Source organism: Bos grunniens, chromosome 21, assembly GCF_055505025.1.
Source record: "Bos grunniens cultivar Pamir isolate PY7600 chromosome 21, Bosgru_T2T1.0, whole genome shotgun sequence".
In the NCBI taxonomy this organism is placed as follows: Eukaryota; Metazoa; Chordata; class Mammalia; order Artiodactyla; family Bovidae; genus Bos; species Bos grunniens.
In genome coordinates this window covers 59811589-59831604 of record NC_141185.1, presented here as the reverse complement: position 1 = coordinate 59831604, position 20016 = coordinate 59811589, and the positions used below count along the sequence as shown (strand labels likewise).

General features: G+C 41.2%; 1 protein-coding gene across 43 annotated transcripts in view; it reads left to right on the top strand.

The window, feature by feature from the left end:
- Nucleotides 1–20016, top strand: part of LOC147349792 (uncharacterized) — a 134279-nt gene that overhangs the window by 51533 nt on the left and 62730 nt on the right. For 7 of the 43 annotated variants that reach the window (XR_015150548.1, XR_015150569.1, XR_015150558.1 and 4 more), the window contains one exon: nucleotides 1261–2671. The exons of 35 other annotated variants lie outside the window; for them this stretch is intronic. Coding sequence is in view for 2 of the 8 variants with exons in the window: in XM_086365369.1 (XP_086221495.1) it covers nucleotides 1261–1287 (27 nt within the window). In the remaining 6 variants the exon portion in view is untranslated. Of the gene's footprint in view, nucleotides 1–1260; nucleotides 2672–9640; nucleotides 9758–11689; nucleotides 11789–20016 lie in introns of those variants that run through there. One more of the 43 variants, XR_015150549.1, reaches the window with a different exon arrangement.

Below are 20016 nucleotides of genomic sequence, written 5' to 3'. Positions count from 1 at the left end.
TGTTAGACATCTGGTTCCCATTATATACAGTATTGGGTACTTGAGTTCACCAGCCATTTTGCATACCAAGCAGCGTGTCTGCGAAATCCCAGCTGACATCCGCTAGTACGTATGTGCAGCGTGCACTCTTGCTTTCCATTTGCAGACGACCCTTCTATCACCAACTTCATTCTTACCTATATGCTTTTGAGGTTATTTCATTCATACTTAACTCCAGGACCAAACTGCCTATGTCTGAGAAGTGAAGAACTTCAAAAGCACGGAATCTTTGCTTTATATTATCATATGGTCCAACTATCTCTAATCTGGCTCTAAAGTCAATGAAACAGCTAAATCTTAAGTCTATATTTCCTGATAACATTGACCCAGAAATGAGGAACAATATGGAATGTTTGCTAATGAGTCATGAATTTCATGATAATTGCTTCCACATTCAGGAGAGCTCCCTTAAACCATCTAATCTTGACATATCCTGCAACAATCCCATGTGTTGTAAATGATTTTGTTTTATTTCTAAGGTTACTGTTAAGGGCTTATTTTATGGTTCATTTCATTTTCTTAAAGAAAACCACACACATGTTCGTACACACACACACACACACACACACACACACACACACACACACACCCCCCACAGGGGATTTTGTCTCAATCCGTACTTTTTGAAATAAAATAATTACAAAACCAAAAGGAGCCCTTGTCATTTGGTTTGGAAATAAAAATAAACACAGTTAGGAAGAAAGTGGAAATATGGTCTATTTTAGAGTTCCAATTCAGATTTCAGAATGAAAGCCAGGGTAGAGCACTGCCCTAGCAAGTGGCCGTCTGTCTTCTCTGGACTTGAGAATCTCTAACCGATTGTATGGACACAGCTAGCATTCAGTCCAGTGATAATGGAGAATTAAATACGACTTTTAAAAACTGCTCACATTATAAAGTGATCTATTAGCATTATATGACTTCAGCACTTAAAGTGACTGATTCTAATTGCACAATTTGGCCCATGGCAAGCATTAAAGAGCTGTAGAATCTTGCGGGTATTTTATCTCTTTGGGGATATTTTAAAGTGAATTTTCTTTGGAATAAAGCTTTGTTCCCGCCACACAAAAGATTGTGTGGAAGAAATTTCTCAGTTCTGATACAACCAGAGATAATTATAGTTTCTTCTTCTTTGATTCGTGAATCGATAAGCCAAATATTAAAAACATTCTTGCACTTTCCCCTCCCTTTCTTTTATTAAGTGAAATTCTGTCTCTACAGTGTGTGGCTGTTACCCTGAAGAAGTAAAGATGGATGCCCTTGTCTAATGAGCTTTTCCAGTCATCAGAGAGGCATTCTCCTTCTGCACCTGGTTATCACACACGGTCCTTCCACCTCTTTTCCAGGCAAGCCTGTGGGTTGCTAAGATGATGTCCCAGTGCCATCCCTAGAGCTGAACTTGATTTAAACAGGTTATCACAAAACCACAGGGACTTCTGAGCAGGTACTCTTCTTAGATGTACCTATTCACAGGTTTTCAGTTTTCAGAAAAAAAAAAAGGATGATTATATGGCGGAATGTCATTTATCTTTGAATTTGACTTTATGGTATCTCCAGGGTTTGTCATAATTTTCATCACATGGATTTCTAGGAAGCTTATTAATTGAATGGTATTGGAAATTACAGATTTTTATGCTGGGGAAGTTCTTGTTGACCTTCCATGTTTAAGCAGTTTAAGATAAACTGCAATTTCACCTTAATCTGTGTACACAGGGATTTCTTATTGGTGGTTTTCAGATATTCCAGTAGTAGAAAAATTGCCTACCATGCTTCAGATTTTTGAAGTCATGACCCGTATTGTTATCCACGTAACTGACAGTGGGCTCTTGAAAATGTAGTTTAAAAACTCCAGGAACACCATGAGAGTGTACACACTAAACATTTGTTTAAAACATCGTTTTCTAACATTGACATTTTTTTCAAAGAATGGTGCTCTGCCGAAGGAAGTTTAAAGGCACTCTGGCTTCCTGTGAGTTTTCCACTAACAGTTCCCTGTAGTCTGTAATTGCTCTCTATCTTCCAAAACCGGGGCTCTGCAGAAGGCAGACTTATTGACCTGACTTAGGATAAAAGGAGGAGAGGAGAGAAGATCATAGCCGTCGGCACTTTGTTTATGAAACTACCATTTGGAGGATATGCTTGAATCAGGCAAAAGTAATGCCTCTTGTTCCTCTCCCAGCATATTTTAAATGCCAACCTGTCAGGACCAAAAGAACAGTGCCCAGAATTGGGGCATTATCTTTCCTGTTTGCTGGTGTAGTGTGTGACAGCATCATTTAAATCATTACATTTTTCTCAGCTGTGCTCACAATAGATATGAAAATTAGAAGTAAAAAATATGAAAATATATAAAGAGGTAAAGAGCAAAAAAATTAAAATTTGTTTTTGAGTCATTATAATCTATTTTAAAACTGTTTTAAACTCCCAGGAAGTTGTGAAAAGAATTCAGAGACATCCCCTGTTCCCTTCATTCAGCTTTCCCAAAGATAACATCTTGTGTGACCACCATACCTTGTCAACACTGGGGAACTGATTCACTACTATTAACCCAGTTATAGACCTTATTTGGAGTTCAGCAGTTTTTACATGCATTCTCTTTTTGATTGTGTATTAAAATGTAGGAATGCATTAACCGTCAGTGTTAAGCGAGCATCTTTCATCAGTGAATACTGATGGTATGTAGGATTCTAGAGAGAAGGTGGAGCTGTTGGCATTCGTGAAGTGCCTTCATATTAATTCCTTTACCTATGCATTACTTAACAGACAATCCTATATCAAGTGCCAACTGCAGATGCAAACATGGTGACATTGCTCTCAAAGAACTCACAGAGGGAGATTGAAAAAAAAAAATCCACAATGACAATGCAGTGTTGTAGAACATACGACAAATGAAACAAACCAACATTACCAGGCACTTACAAGTGTCCAGCACAGTACCAGGCCTTAGTGATTAAGTGGTGACTGAAGATCCCTGCTTCTCCTGCTCTGTGGATCTTCCTGCTGTGTGGAGGAAACAGGCCATTAAGAAGTCCTGCCAGCAGAGTGCTCTAACGGGGAATCAGAATGGGTAGGTCCTGACCAGTCAGAGGGTGCAGGACAGGGACTCAGGGGGATGTCATGTAGCCCAGTCAGTTCTGAAACTGACCGCTGATGGATCTTGGGACCTGTTCTCACTCCATTTCATTCAGAGCCTATGTGTCATCTTCCAGGTTTGCTGCAGCGTTTGAGTAGCTGTCTTGCTGTCCTGAGAGCAGTCACTGTTTCTTAGAACTGATTCAAAAGTCAATCTTTGGTGTCATACCTGCTGGCCCAGAGCTCCTCTGTCAGCACTGGGGACCCTGCTGCTGGGTTCACACACCAGATAGGTTGGAGAGGGCTCTGTTTTCCAGCAGTAAAGAGGCAGTGGTTTCCTAGAGCTCAGTTGGTACCCGGGCTAGAGAAACAAAACCACTGTGTTTCTTTCTGAACAAATGGAGGTGCCTTGCTCAAACTGACAACATCGTCACCAAAGAGCCCACTACAAATGTGGTCAGGGGCCCCTTCTGCTTAGAGACCCTCAGTTGCTTTGCACTAGATTGAAGGTAGCCTCCAGAATGCTTTCTGGGGTCTACAAGCCGCTACATGGACTACCTACCTATGTCCTCAGCTTCAACACATTATCGTTTACTTCCAGTTCTTAGCAGTCCTGTCGCGCTGCCCTGTTCAATGGCCCTTTAACTGGCTAAGCTGTGTTGTACTCCTGGGCCTTTGCTCATTCTGCTTCTAGAAATGTGTCCATTCCTCCCCCCATTCTCTAAACATTCATCTATAACCTCATTCTTCAGGCTTCTGTGTAAGACTTTCTATACGGAAGCACTTTTCTGTATATCAAGATCCCACTATGAGTCCCCACTTTTGTACTTTCCATGTGTATTACAGAGCATGCAGTCTTGTCTTCCGGTGTGATGATGTCTGTGTCTCCCTCATTAAACTGTGAGCTCCATGAAGGTAGGGATGATGTCTGTTTTTGCCATTGTCTCCTGAGGACTCAGTACGTATTTGTTGGATGAATCACTGAATGGAGGGATAAATGACTAAACGAAATAATGACACATCCCCTCATTTCTCCTACAAGGTTAGGTAATCACACCTGGGATTTGGATATTGTACGTACACATTGTTTGGGGATCCTCTGTTTTGGGCCCATTTCTGGTATCTTTTCTTTCTCCCAATTCAGGCAGGAATAGTTTTTTTCATAGGAAGTCATGGCTAGTGTGATTTTATCTTTGACTTTTACCTACTCCTGTAGGCTTCTGCTTAAGTAGTTTTATTTGATAGAATTGTCATCTCAAGGGCACTTCTACGAGTGGCAAGCCATTGGTCAGGTGCCTGTCTCTTATCAAACTGGTGGCCATTTCTCTCAAAGAACTGCCCAGAACTGCCTTGCTAATCTCAGGGCTCTGAGTCATGAGCATGACATGTTACTGGGGTAGGAAACTTCAACAGATGAGTGCAGCACACCCTTGAAAGAATTTGTATTTTCCGGATTCTGGATGTAAATCCCATCTTCACTGGCTTCACGGTGGAGGAGGCCTTTACTGGGATGGATGAGGCTTGCTTGCTGAGATCAAATCAAGGAGGTATTTGCAACAGGGGTAGAGATAGAAGTCAGCCACTCTTTCGGAAGAGAAGTGATCTTTGAGCTGATTCTGGAATGATGGTCAGGGTTGAGTTAGTTCTATGGGAATGTGTGGCAAGGGATAAGGGTGGGGCAGAGGGCATGTTCAAAGGCCATGGAGAGATGTTTGGTGAAAAGAGTCGACCAAGACTCCGGAAAATTTGGATGTAAACCAATAGCTCTTAAAAAAGAGTGGTCTTTGCTCTGTATCTCAAATTTGAATTATCTAGATAACTGCTTCAGTTTTGTGGCTGACATCTCTCCAGTCTCAGCATATGCTTATAATGAAATATAGATTATTTATCTTAAATTTAGGTAGGGAAGTAACCAGGCAGTGTGAATTCTACTCTTTCCTTTATTGGTGTTTATCAAGGGGTGTGTGTGTGTAACATTCATTTTTCAGTCTTGCCCAAGTATAAAAAAGATCGAAAGGTTTGTTTATGGTAAGAGCTATGAGATTCTGAAGAGCTGCTGCTAACGGTGACTCTGCAGCCAGAAAAGAAACAGTGTGGCCTGCCAAAGGGTGCTCAGATTTTTGGTGTTCAAGGCATGGGGACAAGGACCAACTTTGCCTTTACGGACTGGTAACTTTTAGGCAGATGACTAAACCTCGCTGAATGTACTTATCCCCCCTGTAACCTTGGGGTATTAATGAAATGATTGCCTCATTTATCTCAAAGGATTATTTATATGGTGTAATTTATATGAAAGAACTGCAAAAACTATGAAGCAAGGTAAATATAAGTCATTATTTTTATAGAATAAATGTACTCTTAAAAAATTATGACAAGTTTCAGCAAGGAAGTGCTATGGAGGAAACTTTCCTAGACTTAATGCCACTTGAAAGTTTCAGTTCAGTTCAGTTCATTTCAGTCGCTCAGTCGTCTCCAACTCTGTGACCCCATGAATCGCAGCACACCAGGCCTCCCTGTCCATCACCAACTCCCGGAGTTTACTCAAACTCATGTCCATCAAGTCGATGATGCCATCCAGCCATCTCATCCTCTGTCATCCCCTTCTCCTCCTGCCCCCAATTCCTCCCAGCATCAGAGTCTTTTCCAATGAATCAACTCTTCACATGAGGTGGCCAGAGTATTGGAGTTTCAGCTTTAGCATCAGTCCTTCCAATGAACACCCAGAACTGATCTCCTTTAGAATGGACTGGTTGGATCTCCTTGCAGTCCAAGGGACTCTCAAGAGTCTTCTCCAACACCACACTTCAAAAGCATCAATTCTTCTGCGCTAAGCTTTTTTCACAGTCCAACTCTCACTTCCATACATGACCACTGGAAAAACCATAGCCTTGACTAGATGGACCTTTGTTGGCAAAGTAATGTCTCTGCTTTTTAATATGCTGTCTAGGTTGGAAGTTTACAATAGTATATTTCCAAACACAGCACCGATGTGGCAGCTACACAGTCAAACATTTCAAGGAGCAATGAAAATATGCATTTATTATATTTCAGGTCTATATTTTACACAGAGTTCAATATTGTAAAAATTAAGGCAAAAACCCCCAAATAAGGACTGATATGAACTTTAGATTTTTAGCAAGAAGGGTTATCAAGTAAATTTTTCTGAAATATTTCTGTGTAGCTCATTTTGTGGTACTATTCAGAATTATGTAACATTAGTATCACTTTACAGGATATAGTAATAAACTTTCCCAAAAGGTTTTATTTAACCAGGAACTTGGAGGAAATGCAAACACATTTTATATGTAACAAAAGACTATCGCAAACATTAATTTTAAAATATAACAAATCTAAACATGCATGTCCATTTCAGCATTAAGAAGTCAGTGAGATCCTTTTGCTATAAGAGTGATTTTTTTGAGAAAAGCAAATAAGGTTCACATTAAAGAGGAGAGGGTTGGATTGACCCAGACTACACAAGCCCAGGAAGTGTTTGGTGGGTTATACAAACTGGGTTATTGATGAGTGGCAGGAGGTTGGAATATGGAATTGAAATAGAAATCAACCTCTTGGTAAGTAACCCACCATAAACTATTTTCAACCAAGATAGATTTTTGTCTTGTTCTGTTTTTCCTTTTTTTCTCTTTCTATCTTGCCAGTTGGGACACTTGTTTCTTCCTTGACTCCTGAGACTCTCATGAATGAAATAAAATAGATATTAAAATATTGCATATGGAGAGCACAAACAGCTTTGGAAATGCACCAGCTGCATTCATTGGCTCGCTGGTCAAAACCTTTGTCAGCCAGCCTGTGTAGGAAGTTGAAGAATGTTTTCTTGACAACTTATGACAGTTTAGCAACTTGAAAAGACAAGGCTTTTTGTTGAGGGGGGGCTGCAATTCACTTAAAGATGGTTGTATAATGAAATACATGGTGTAGGGCTAGCTTTAACCCTAACTTTAACTCCTCTAACCCAGGAGTATAGACTGAGCTAGTGTTCCAAAACCAAGCACGGGAGATGAAACACACATTTTGGCCACCTGGATGCTCACTGGACTCAAAGTCACCTCTGGACACTTTGCCAGACTCTCCCGGGGTCTTCACTGATTCTGAGTGCTTACAATGTGTTACCACTTCATCCACCTCGGAGCCAGCAGGCAGTTAGATGGCTCTTGACTATCAGAGTCCTGCTCTCACCACTACCTGGGAATTTCTCTCCTCTTTAGTAGAGTTCTTTCTGTGGAGGGTAGCCCAAAGTCAGGGGGTTGCTTACCTCAAGCCTCAGAATGCACACACTGCATCTTTAAGAAATAGTTCACTTGTGAATCAGTAAATGCACCAGACAAAGCAGCCATTACTTATGCATTCCTGCATACCAGGGAAGGTGAAAATCATAGAATAAACATCATATACTTCATTATGATATCGCTTTACACTTCCAGGGTACACAAAAAGAGGCCATTTCATCAAGCTAATTGCCTGAAAGTAAAAGAGAGAGAACTTTACCTATTAGTCTATTATGGGGCTTTTTTCTTAATCACAAATAGGGGCCGTGTGTCCCTGGGGGGATGTGTATTCTAATTTACAATTGAACTACAGATCAGAGCAATCAATCTTGGGCAGCACTTTTACACTGTAATTGCTGCAACATAACAAATAAAAAAAAAAAAGAAAGAAGAAGAAGAAGAAGAAGGCCTGAGCTGCAGTTTGAGGTGGAGATATTTCCAGGCACTAGTTCGGGGTGGGAGGGAGAGAAGAAACGCCACGGACATGAATATGCAATGAGGGCTCATTAGCGGCCGAGTGTTACCATGACGAATGGCATTATCCCCGGCCTGGTGCTGCCTAAACATGAATTTTATAACGACCCATTTATCATGACTTGTCATGGGTTTCAGTACTGTACTTTCTTCCAGCTCACACACCTTTCCCGGTTCTGATGGTGGAAAGCGTCCCTTTTATTATGATTGTTTCCTTTTGCATTGATTTCTGGTTCTTCACAGCAAGTGTTCATCACACAGAGCTATATGCTGATGAGAGGTCTGTGACTTCAGAAAGTTGAGGAGCTAAAACCCGGTTCCTCATTCCATCTCCTCTACGGTCACATATTGAGAAAAAAAGTTGCACTCAACTTTGAAAGAAATTTCTTAACATGGGAGCTTTTTTGTACTGTGGTGTTCTGACACTGCGGATTTTTTTTTTTTTTTATTAAAATTAACCAGGTTTGTCTTCCTTGCATTTATTTTCTTCCCTTTCTTTACTTCAAGAACCTTCCATATTTTAAAAGTAGAACTCAAACATTTTGAGGTTTTTGTTTTTTTTTCCAAAATCTTGGAGTCATGACAAAAAAGTCTAAGATTAGAATGCTTGAAAGGTTTTTAGTGTTTAGAGGTTTACAAATACATGAGCTGATTTCTCACTTAGAAACCCTCTTACATTGTAGCAGGAAGGTTGACCTATTCTTCGATGACAATTTTTTAGGATGCACATTTTGCTAATAGCACAAAATCGTAAAAGCCATCTCCCTTGATAGAAACCATGAGGTCTGTTTGAATATTTAGCAGCCCACAAAATTACTGTATGCAGATGTTTGAGTCTTTGCATTAGCCAGGAGGGTCAGTGAGTCCATCAAAGTTAAGTGCAACAGTGGGTCAAGAATACGGTTCTAGATCGGCAGGAGTGCCCTATTGTAGTAGAGACCAAATCAATGGGATCTAGGATTAGTCTATTTCGTTACCTAAGAGAATATCCCTACATTTATTTCTCTATTTACCTAGATGAAATGCACTAAGGGCATAGATGCACGGAGGAGTATAACTGTTGCAGGGAGGAAGCCAATTCTGACTCCACGTTGGAAACTGTTTCTTTGACTTGCTTTTATTATTATAATCATACTCACGGCTTGCCTGGAGGACCCTGTCCCTCTGCTTGACTATAAAGTGCCTTTGTTCAACTCAAGGAGAGATAGTTTGTCTCTGCCCTGTGAATAGAAGAGATTAACACACCCCTTCTGAAGGCTGGACATTCCCTTGGTGACGCTTCACAGGACTGGAGACCCTTCTACTGCACTTCCTCGCTGCATCTCCCTCTCTATTCTGCCTGTGGACTTTAGTTCCTCATTGCTTCTTTCTCTCTGATCTGTAAAAGAACCTGGTATCCAGACCCCAATAAGATGGCTATTGTGAGGCACTAGCCTGCCGTCTTCTGGGTCTGCTGGCTCCCTAATTAAACTCTCTTCCTTGCCTCGTCTCTTGGATTCATCGGCCTGTTGTGCATCAAGCAGAGAGAGCGTGGACTCCGTAATATAATCTGATGTTGTTTTGTACACCCAAGAATTATAATCATTTCTGTATACAATTTGGAAACCGTAAATAGCTGATCAGATCCTTTTGTGTGGGTTATCTTTACTGTTCCCCTGGATTCCATATTAACAGTGACAGTCACTTTCCCTATTAATACTTAAACATTGCATGCTAAGTTGCTTCAGTCCTGTCCGACTCTTTGCAAACCTATGGACTTAGCCTTCCAGGCTCCTCTGTCCATGGGATTCTCCAGGCAAGAATACTGGAGTGGGTTGCTGTGCCCTTCTTTAGAGGATCTTCCCAATCCAGGGATTGAACCCGCATCTCTTACATCTCCTGCATTGGTGAGTTCTTTACCAGTAGCACCACCTGGGAAGCCCCACTTAAACATTAATAATACATTAAAATAATTATAAAATATTTTATAACTAACGATAATGTGTACCTGCGAAACATTTTGCAGTTCCAGATTTCTTTCATTAGATCCTCAGGTTAACTGAGGGAAGGGTTATTATTCCCATTTTAAAGAAGAGAAAACTGAGGCTCAGAGCTTAAATGATGAGGTCAGGGTCACCCAGTCAGAAAATGGAAGAGTTGAAGCTCAATGGCAAGTCTTTCAAGTCCAAGGTCAGAGCTTCTACATTCCCAAAGTCACCAGAGCAGAAATTGTTCCTGAAATGTCTCTTCTGGGATTTAGGAAGTTGGGAAAGAAAGCCATTGAAAAGATGGCCATCATTAACAATTGAGAGCCTGGGGTTCTTCTATATGCTTATTAGAATTGAAATTAGCATGTACCTGTCAATTAAAATTAAGTTGCCATTCCAACCATTTAAGCTGAATTGTCTTTCCTCATTTAAAAATGCACATGGAAAGAGTTTGCAACAAAAAGACTTGGGCATCATTCTGGCTGGTGGTCTTGTGTTATGAGTCTTCTGGCTGTTAAATTTTTTACTTATTTGTGTTTTCCCCCATGAATGAATTAAACAAAAATTTTAGAAATAATATGGTGAAGAAAGGATCCAAATATTGGCAAATGATATTAAAGAACACTGTGATTACGACTAAACAGATTAAAAGTGTGTCTATATGACACCAAACATCTGGATGAAAATGGGAAAAAAAATAGTAAAAAACCTTGATGTTTTGTTTACTTGACACCATACATCTGGATGCTTAAAAACATCTGGGCTTTTAACTCATTTTCTCCCAGGTTTTATCTGGATATCTGGCATCATGTACAGAAAGTTGAACAATTAAAAAAAAATTTAATATGATTATTACTGAATTAGAGAAAATTATTGTATTTAATTAATCTGCAGATATTAACTAATTATTCTGTTTAGCATAACATTTAATGAGTAAAATTCTCCACCGGGCAAATAAATACAGAAAGATATAATTAGGTGATTTAAGAATAAAACTTGGCTTCAGGCACATTGAAATCTTGGTCATAGTTTACTGACAGCAGTTTCCTTGGGTAGAAATCTTTTTAGGTCCTCAGAAAACAATTTTCTCTTCTGGGGAGTAGTTTCCATGTGTTACGAGAATCTGTTAATTTACAATGTGTTTTGACAATAGTAAAATTTCATAAACACTTAATAACATATGAGATACATCGAGTAATAGACGTTTGCTTTGCCAAGTGAATTACCCAGCCTGATAAAATCTGTGTAAACCCACTCTCTAAGCAGCCTTCTGCCATGCCCGAGGCTGAACCCTGAAGAGGAATCCACTGAAACGAACTTCAAAGACTTCATTGCAGGGAAAAGTACCTTATGTGACTGACATTTTTTTGTGATCTCATCTAAAAAAAGTTATCATAATTATTGAACATTTCCTCTGTAGCTTATTCTCAATCCAATCAGTTATAATGAAAATAGTCTGCTTGCTTTTCAGATTCTCAAGTTTTCGAAATGATTAGTGCTTCCTTGAGATATCCCATTAATTGGACACACAACCCAGATGAAAAGCCTGAAACCCAAGAGTATATAAAAAAACATAAGGTTGTTGCAATTTAAGTGCCTTCAAAAGATCTAATTTGATTTTTAAAAGCAATTCTGCAGATGTGAAAATTAAAGGCAGGCAGAAACAAGATATGGTTTAATGAATGCCTAGGTTAAGAAACATTTAGAGGTTTCAGTAGCCTTCCTCTGAATTTTTTTTTTTTTTTTAATTTAGCTGTTAGGTTGGAAAAATTGGTCCCACCACACAATAGAAATTGCTGAATTTTATGAGTTGCTGTTTCTTTACTAATTGCTCCATTTTTTCTTACCCAGTGTATTTCTGAAGCAACTTGGTGTTTCTGGGTACAGACCTTCAGTCCTCGTAACTGTCAATCAGATTTCAAGTTCTAATAAAGTTAAAGGGTCTCTTCACTGGGTTTGCCTTGGCTATTTCCCCCCTCTCACCAGGAGCAAATTGTGCACTTATTCTCAATAAAAGAAGGAAAGAATGAAAGAAAAAAAAAATTAAAAACCCTTCTACTGGTTCTAATGACATCTTCAGTCATTAATGAGTTAATAAAAATCTCAAAGTCATCTGGGGCTAGATAAGAGGAAGAAAGGAAAGTATTGTACTGTAATGACAGGCTCCCCGACTGCCCTCTGAGATGTCATGAGTCAGTCATGTTAAGAATGTGTGCATCCAATCATCTGGTGATTTTTATCAGCAAGCCCTCCAGCGGGAACTGACAAGGGCCAGTTTGGGAGTCACGATGAATAAACAATGACTTTGGGGATTGTTGGGGGCTGTGGAATAGAGTGAGGGGTTTATGTATACTAAAACATGATGACATTAGCAATCAATATACCAATTACCAGACAAGTTATTGGTCGAGGCATTCACGGGTCCTGGGCCTCCGTGCACTTTGAAGAGGCCCCGGGCACCGAGGCGGCTTCCTCCGCGGGCAGGCAGGCGGGGCGCCCAAGGCCCAGGGCCCTGATCTAAAAGGCAAGCCCTGCTTCTCTGGCTGAGGTAGTCCAGGCCTGGATGTTTCAAATGGCTTTGCAGCGTTTATTATTATACAAATACAGACTCCCACGTTTCCTTCCTAGAGATGCCATCTCTGGAGTCTGGGGTAGGGCTGCTGTTTGGTGTTTGCAATAACACCCCCAGGTAACTGATCAGGCAAGTTGGGGAGTTGTCCTACAGCTGGAACTCCCCTAGTGCGCTCCCAGACCAGCTGCACCAGCATCGCCAGGGCGCTCCTTAGCCACGCAAATCCTCAGGCCTGTGCTCAGACCCGCTGACGCATTTCTGGAGCAATGTGGTATTTCTGTGTACAGACATTCAATCAATCAGACTCTGAAGGTGTGGCCTCAGACCTGTTTTTTTTTAAACACAGCCTCCAGGTGGTTTTGACGCTTCCTCACAGTTTGCAAGCCAAGGCTGTCGAGCCAGGGGTTTGTCACCCAGCACTATCAACCATCTCCTCTTAGGCGCCTCACGGGTAATTTTCTACCCATACAACTTAAGAGGTTGAAGTGTGCAAATGGTTTACTTAAAAAAAATTAAATGAGGGCATATCCAACTTCTCTCCATAATCACCGTCACTCTCATTCACTCCCACACACCACTAGGTTTTCTTGAATGACCTTGATGTCTGAGTGACCTTGATTACAGAAAGGAAAGGAGAAACACTGGCTTGTGGCTTATATCTAAAATAGAACGGGGAGGTGGGTTTATAAGTAATCATAGAAAGAAAAATCAAGGTATGTGAAGAATTTATTTACTAATAAATACAACTAATATTCACCTAGATAGCATATTAAAAAGCATCACTTTGCCAACAAATGTCCGTCTAGTCAAAGCTATGGTTTTTCCAGTAGTCATGTATGAATGTGAGAGTTGGACCTTAAAGAAGGCTGAGCGCCGAAGAACTGATGCTTTTGAACTGTGGTGCTGGAGGAGTCCCCTGGACAGCACGGAGATCAAACCAGTCAATCCTAAAGGAAGTCAACTCTGAATATTCATTGGAAGGGCTGACGCTGAAGCTGAAGTTCCAATACTTTGGCTACCTGAGAGAGCTGACTCATTAGAAAAGACCCTGATGCTGGGAAAGATTGAGGGCAGGAAGAGAAGGGGGCGTGACAGAGGATGAGATGGTTGGATGGCATCACTGACTCAATGGACATGAGTTTGAGCAAACTCCAGGAGATGGTGATGGACAGGGAAGCCTGGAGTCCTGCAGTCCATGGGGTCGCAAAGAGTTGGACATGGCTGAGTGACTGATAGCAATATTCATCTGGGCATTCAGTGCCCGCAGGTGCTTGTGTAGATTAGTCAGATCTACTTAAAAAAAGAACAAATATAAGGACTTTCCTTAGTCCAGTGGTTAAGAATCTGCTTACCAATGCAGGGAATTCGGGTTCAGTCCCTGCTTTGGGAAGTAAGGCCCCACGTGCCTCGGGGCAACTAAGCCTGGGTGCTGTAGCTTACTGAACCTACAGGCTCTGGAATCTGTGAGCCACAACTGGAGAAGGAAAGGAAAGTCTGATCTCAAGGAGAGATCCTGTATGCTGCAACTAAGACTCAATGTAGCCAAAATTTTATATATGTATATAGCCATACAACTTGTGCCCGTTAGGAGAGGAACGTGTGCATGATTCAAGGGTGGTATATGGCAAGGAGGAGGCCTTCTTGCAGTGAGCTTGGAGATTTCTCTTATTTTGCTGGGGAGTCTTACCGGAGGGGCATTCCAGAACTTGTTAAACTTTCAAACGAGGTGGCCCAGTCTGCTAGATATGCAGTAAGTTTAAATTAGTGTTTCCCACAAAGAGCAAATCCCAGGTTCTAAGCTTAATACAGAAAATAAAAATAATGTCTCGGGTCAAGTGAGAAGCTGTAGGTACACTGAATAGGTAGGATTGTTTGCAACAGGGGTCCTAACACTTTCCTGTGTGTTACGATTCTCCCAAAGAGTGTTGCTTCCCTGGTGGCTCAGTTGGTAAAGAATCTGCGGGCAACGCAGGAGACCTGGGTTCTGTCCCTCAGTTTGGAAGATCCCCTGGAGAAGGGAAAGGCTCCCCACTCCAGTATTCTGGCCTGGAGAATTCCAGGGACTTGTATAGTCCATGGGGTCGCAAAGAGTCAGACGTGACTGAGCGATTTTCACTTTAATGTATTTGATCAGCAAAACCCTTTTATAAAGGATGCGTCCATGCATGCTTGCTAAGTCACTTCAGTCATACCCAGCTCTTTGTGACCCTATGGACTGTAACCTGCTAGGCTCCTCTGTCCATGGGATTCTCCAGGCAAGAATACTGGAGAGGGTTACCATGCTGTCCTCCAGGTTTATGAAGGATAACCTTGTAGAATCAGTGTTCCAGGGAGTAACCTTTAGGAAGCATGCATTCACATCTTCTAAGATGGCTCACACCTGTGGGGAGAACCTAGTTATTCTCTGTGTTGTATAGTAAGGAGTCTCTTTGTTATAATTTATTAAACCCTGTATGTCTGGCATCAACATTAATTATGTGATGGCTTGAAGCCAACAAGAAGGTTCATGTAGCCATCACCAAAGAGTTAAGTAAGTTGTCCAGCTGTTGATGGTCTGGTTAAATCATCTCTGAGTTGTTGGCATATCTCCCAAAACAGGTACTCATTAAAAAAAAGAACAAACTGGATTTTACTACTGAGATTACATTGTGTTTTCACAAACTAGGGATAGTTCCATCATAACTCCTTGCATGTACCCAGAAATGTCACAGAAAAGCAGATGTGTACCTAAGCTGGTGTTGGAAAGTCCTGTCCTCCGCCCCTCCCCCCATTCCCTATTGAGGTGCATATTTGCTCAGTCGTGTCTGACTCTGCGACTCCACGGACTGTAGCCCACCAGGCTCTTCTGTCCGTGAGATTTTCCAGGCAACAATACTGGAGTGGGTTGCCATTTACTCCTCTGGGGGATCTTCCTGATCCAGGGATGGAACCTGAGTCTCCGGCATTGGCAGGCTGATTCTTTACCACTGGGCCCCCTGGGAAGCCCATCCCATTGACAGCACGGCCCTACTTGTTTCCCACCACACTGAGGTCCAGATGGTGGTGGCTGTGGCAGATCTTGGCTCCTCCTCTGGCTATTCATGAAGGTGACCGGAGGTTGGCGGTGTGTACCACAAAGGTCAGCCCAGCAGGGATCTTAAACACACCTTTGCTTATAAACATCTCCTCTTGAAGCTCTTGCCAGAGCTGTGCATTAATGCCAAATGCTAATTCTTGCTGGGGACGTGATGTCTTATAAATGTTATGAAAGAATATCATCTTTCTTGTAGAAGTGAAGGTACTTTTAAGGCCACGTTAGGCAAAGGATTAGTTTCCCAAGTCACATCTATAGGTCACGTGGTTGCCTACCAGTGGCTTCTTTGCTAAAAACCCCACCCTGTCCCCTCCTGGTGACACAAGAGTTGGAAGAAACTCTCAAATGGAAGAAAGAAGAGAACTGACATTTGAAAGATGGGGAGAGATGAAAAATACACAAACAAGAAGCCTAAACATAAAACAACCCCATCACCCATGCTAACATTTGTCATCTTTTCTCCATAGTCCTGCAAGTCTGGCCAAGACACGGGACTCATTGGGTTGTGTCTCTGAACTAAAAATAGTAGAGTGGATTCAACTTTGGGAGGTCTCAAAGCCTTTTTTTCTCATCTCCTTTGTAAACATATTGTTGACACCATATGCGTTTCTCAGCTTTGCAACTACAAGGCGTTTAGCCCGAGGAAAGGGCTTCACTCTCTGCCCTTGAAGGAAAGAACAGAAGTTCAGCAGAGTTAACCGAGGTCTACCCACCGCTTGTCTGGTTTGTTATGGAGTTGAATATTTCTCCCTTCTCTATTCTTTGAAATGTTTTGAATTAAAATAGCTTACTCAAGGTCACTGAAGGCATATGGTCCTGCTCAAAACTTTAAACAAAACATTAGTTTTTACAACCTTTTGTAATTTGGTATTGTATACAACATGGTTATATGCAGAGTTTCTGTAATCTTTTCAGTGGGTGACAGAAATATGAGAAGCAAATTTATAAGCCATTTAGTGAAGCATTTAATCAATTTCATGCATAGGAAATAACTCCGATGGCTTTGCTTTATCAATCTTTCTCTCCAGGAGAGCTCCAGTCCACATGATCTCCAAACGCCGGCTGGGGGTGGAGGTGGGGACACGGGGGTGGCAGGGAGCAGGGTCAGGGCCGAGGAGGGGTGGGCATGTTCGCACACCTTGTGATGCACTTCAAATGTCAGGGATGTCTGAAGTCTGCCTAACAGTGCTGCCAGCATCTCAGCTTTCTGGAGGCTGTTAATGTATTTCCAAAAGTAAGCACGGGTCTAATGTTTAGAGGAAGTTTTCAAGGCCTTTTACTGCAAAGTTATTCATTAAACACCCTTTTCCCAGAGTGACCCTCATGTGCTCAGCATGGCAGACTGTTCAACTTTTTGGCTCAAAGAAATATTCAGTGGCGATTACTTTCAAACACATGAAAAATAAAACAACTTACGTGAAAACTTACTTCTGAGACTTGAATGAGTCAAAGCAAGGTGACCAAAATAACTGAAAACCCACTAAAGTGGACTGTCACAGTGGAGATAGTCGAGCATTTTTCAGAATACTTGAGCTGTCTTTCAGGGTTCATGTTCTGATGCTCTTCTGAATTGCTTAAAAGATTAATCCAGCTCTTGGCTGCATAGTGGGTTAATATTTTCTTTTCCGTTATATGCTAGAAGCCCTCTTATAGCACTTTACCATAAACACCATCAAGTTTTTAAGTGAAAAAGTCCTAAGGGATCAAAAGAAGATCTTGTGATAATCACTATCTGCTAAACTATATTGAAATTGCATCAGCTCTGCCTTGTCCTCAAAAATTAGAATGGATTGAAAGGTACTGCAGACATAGTTTCTAATTTGGAAAATGATTTGCTTCCACTTATTTCTAAATCCCCCCAAAATAGTTGAATGAATACATTCCAGTCTAGATTATTTGGAGCTGATTTCAAATCAGCTCAATTTCTGGATTTCATCTCAGGAAGAAATAATATTTCACATTCCCTTTTAAATAGGACATAAATGAGGATGTTCCTGCACTGGCAATTCAGGGGCATGTCTTTGGGTATTTATTTTGCCAAATTATTTAAGCTATGGCAGTTGTACCATTATTTTGAGAGCTGCTTTGGTAGTCCTACATACATTTGGTTGGAGAAGGCAATGGCACCCCACTCCAGTACTCTAGCCTGGAAAATCCCGTGGACGGAGGAGCCTGGTAGGCTGCAGTCCATGGGGTTGCTAAGATTCAGACACGACTGAGCGACTTCACTTTCACTTTTCACTTCCGTGCATTGGAGAAGGAAATGGCAACCCACTCCAGTGTTCTTGCCTGGAGAATCCCAGGGACAGGGGAGCCTGGTGGGCTGCCGTCTATGGGGTCGCACAGAGTCGGACATGACTGAAGCGACTTAGCAGCAGCAGCAGCATACATTTGGTAGCTCTAACAGAGTTTGCCAATGAGGGTTTGTTTGTCTATCATCTGTTGCGATTCAACCATTAACTCCTGGATTGTACCTCACTTGATTTTTTTAAAAAAATGAACTATTTTAGAGGAAAAGATGTCTTTGGTATAAAACATGTGTCATATTGTAAATATCATTATGCTCTTGATTTTTTCACTCGTCAGTGTCTTGGAGAGATTACCTTGTTAGTGGGCAGATACAGATCATACTTTGTTTCTAGATCCACATGTTATGACTAGTAAAATAGCCATATTATTCCCATATATTAGAGGTAGATTCCCTTTGACATTATAAACAGCCCTGCAGTGAATATACCTGTACACACTTCCTTATGTGTCCAAGTATTTCTCATGTGCTCCTAAGCATATTACTCATTTGCTATGAGTATTTTTCTAGCATGGCTACTTAGACTGAAGTTGCTGGATCTGCATGTTTTATATTTTAAGTTACTGGCAAATTACTTAGCAATTTTAATTTTCAGTGAAAGTCCTACCAGAATCTCTGATACAATTTTTCTCAACTCTATTTAAACCCACATGTACTCAGCCGCTTTAATTTTTTTCTTTGCCTTTGCTTCTCCAAGAAGATGGAGACTCTCCACAGTATCTTTCACTGAGTTTTCCATCTTCCAGGGCAGGTACAGCCAGGCAGCTCAATCACTGTTGCCAGATGTTTAGAAATAGGGCTGTGCATGTCCACCAAGGTGGCGAGCCATTCAGAGGCTGGGCAACATCAGTCAAAAAGCCAAGCCAAATCACACCTGTTGGTACTTTTCAAATACGGCCACAAAGTCAATGACACATTTCCATTTCAAACAGGACGTTGGTGCCCAGGTTCAAATGATTGTTTCAGCCAGTTTTATACCTGAGTCTTATAGACTTTTGCTATTTTAGAAGATGGCTTTGTAAAATCTGGTGTTTTCTTAGGACATAGGGCCTAGGAGGAGATTGTCCAGATAACAACTTTCTAAGAATAACTCTCCGTGCCTCCTTCACCCAGTGATTTTGCTCCTCTTACACCTGTGTCCTTTCCATTCTTACTGCTGCCTCTTTATCTGGACCCTTCTCACCAGCTCAACATTTGTAGCTCCATATTTGCTCAGCCTTGGCAGGCCCTTCTCTCTTCCATTCACTTCACCGAGCTAAATCTTTACAGAGCACAAATCTGGATCTGATTTACTCTTGCTTAAAATAATTTCTTATTATCCAGACTCTTTGTCCTGTCTTTCAAAGTCCTCTGTGACAAGGGCTCCTCTGGCATTTTTTTTTTTTTTTGCTTGTTTTGCTAAGTAGAAGATCTAGGCAGGAGAAGGAAAAAATAAAATTTAAAAGATTGCTTGTCCCCGACCCCGAGTTGGGCTATTCCAAGTGGCTTCTACTGTCTTCCTCGAGTTCTACCAAAACCAGTGTCACCATCACTGGTGACGGGGCAGGGGGTGGGGGGAGAAAGGGACCAGTAAGAGAACAGAAAAGGGAACACAGAAGTCAGATGTTGGGCCAGCTCACAGTAACATGGCTGGATGCAGTGTAGTCAAATAAAGGTTAAACAGATTTTAATGTGTTTTCAATTCTACAGTCTAAAACAGAAAGTGAGAATGCAATCAAATTACAGCTGTATTACAATGTTCGGCTACAGCAAATCTCTAGTTGGCTCTACCCAAGCGAAGGCATCTAATCAGGAAGTGGCCGACTATCTAACCCGTGAATTGTTTGTAACTCAGAACCTTTCGGTGCAATGAAGCCAACCCCGTATATATTAATAACACACTTCATCTATATTATTTAGAGTAAATCGTACGTGAAAAATGATACTTCTGGGTCTCTTAGTAGAACGTGTACATTCAGCTGATTTTTAAGATAAAAAGGATCAATCTTATGTAGTTTTCTTTACCCTTTTCTGCCTGGTCCCCACTGTGACTAATGATATGCACTTATGAGTAGGTTAATGGAAGTCAGCAAAGTAATCCTGGCCTTGGGCCAACTTCTTCTTTTCTTTAAGGATAATTGGTCACTATTGGGATTGGATCTCTAAAAATCTCTAAAATTAGCTTTTCGAATGTATTTCTCAAAATGAAAAATTGGAAGCCAACTGGATGTCCAAGAGAAGTAGAC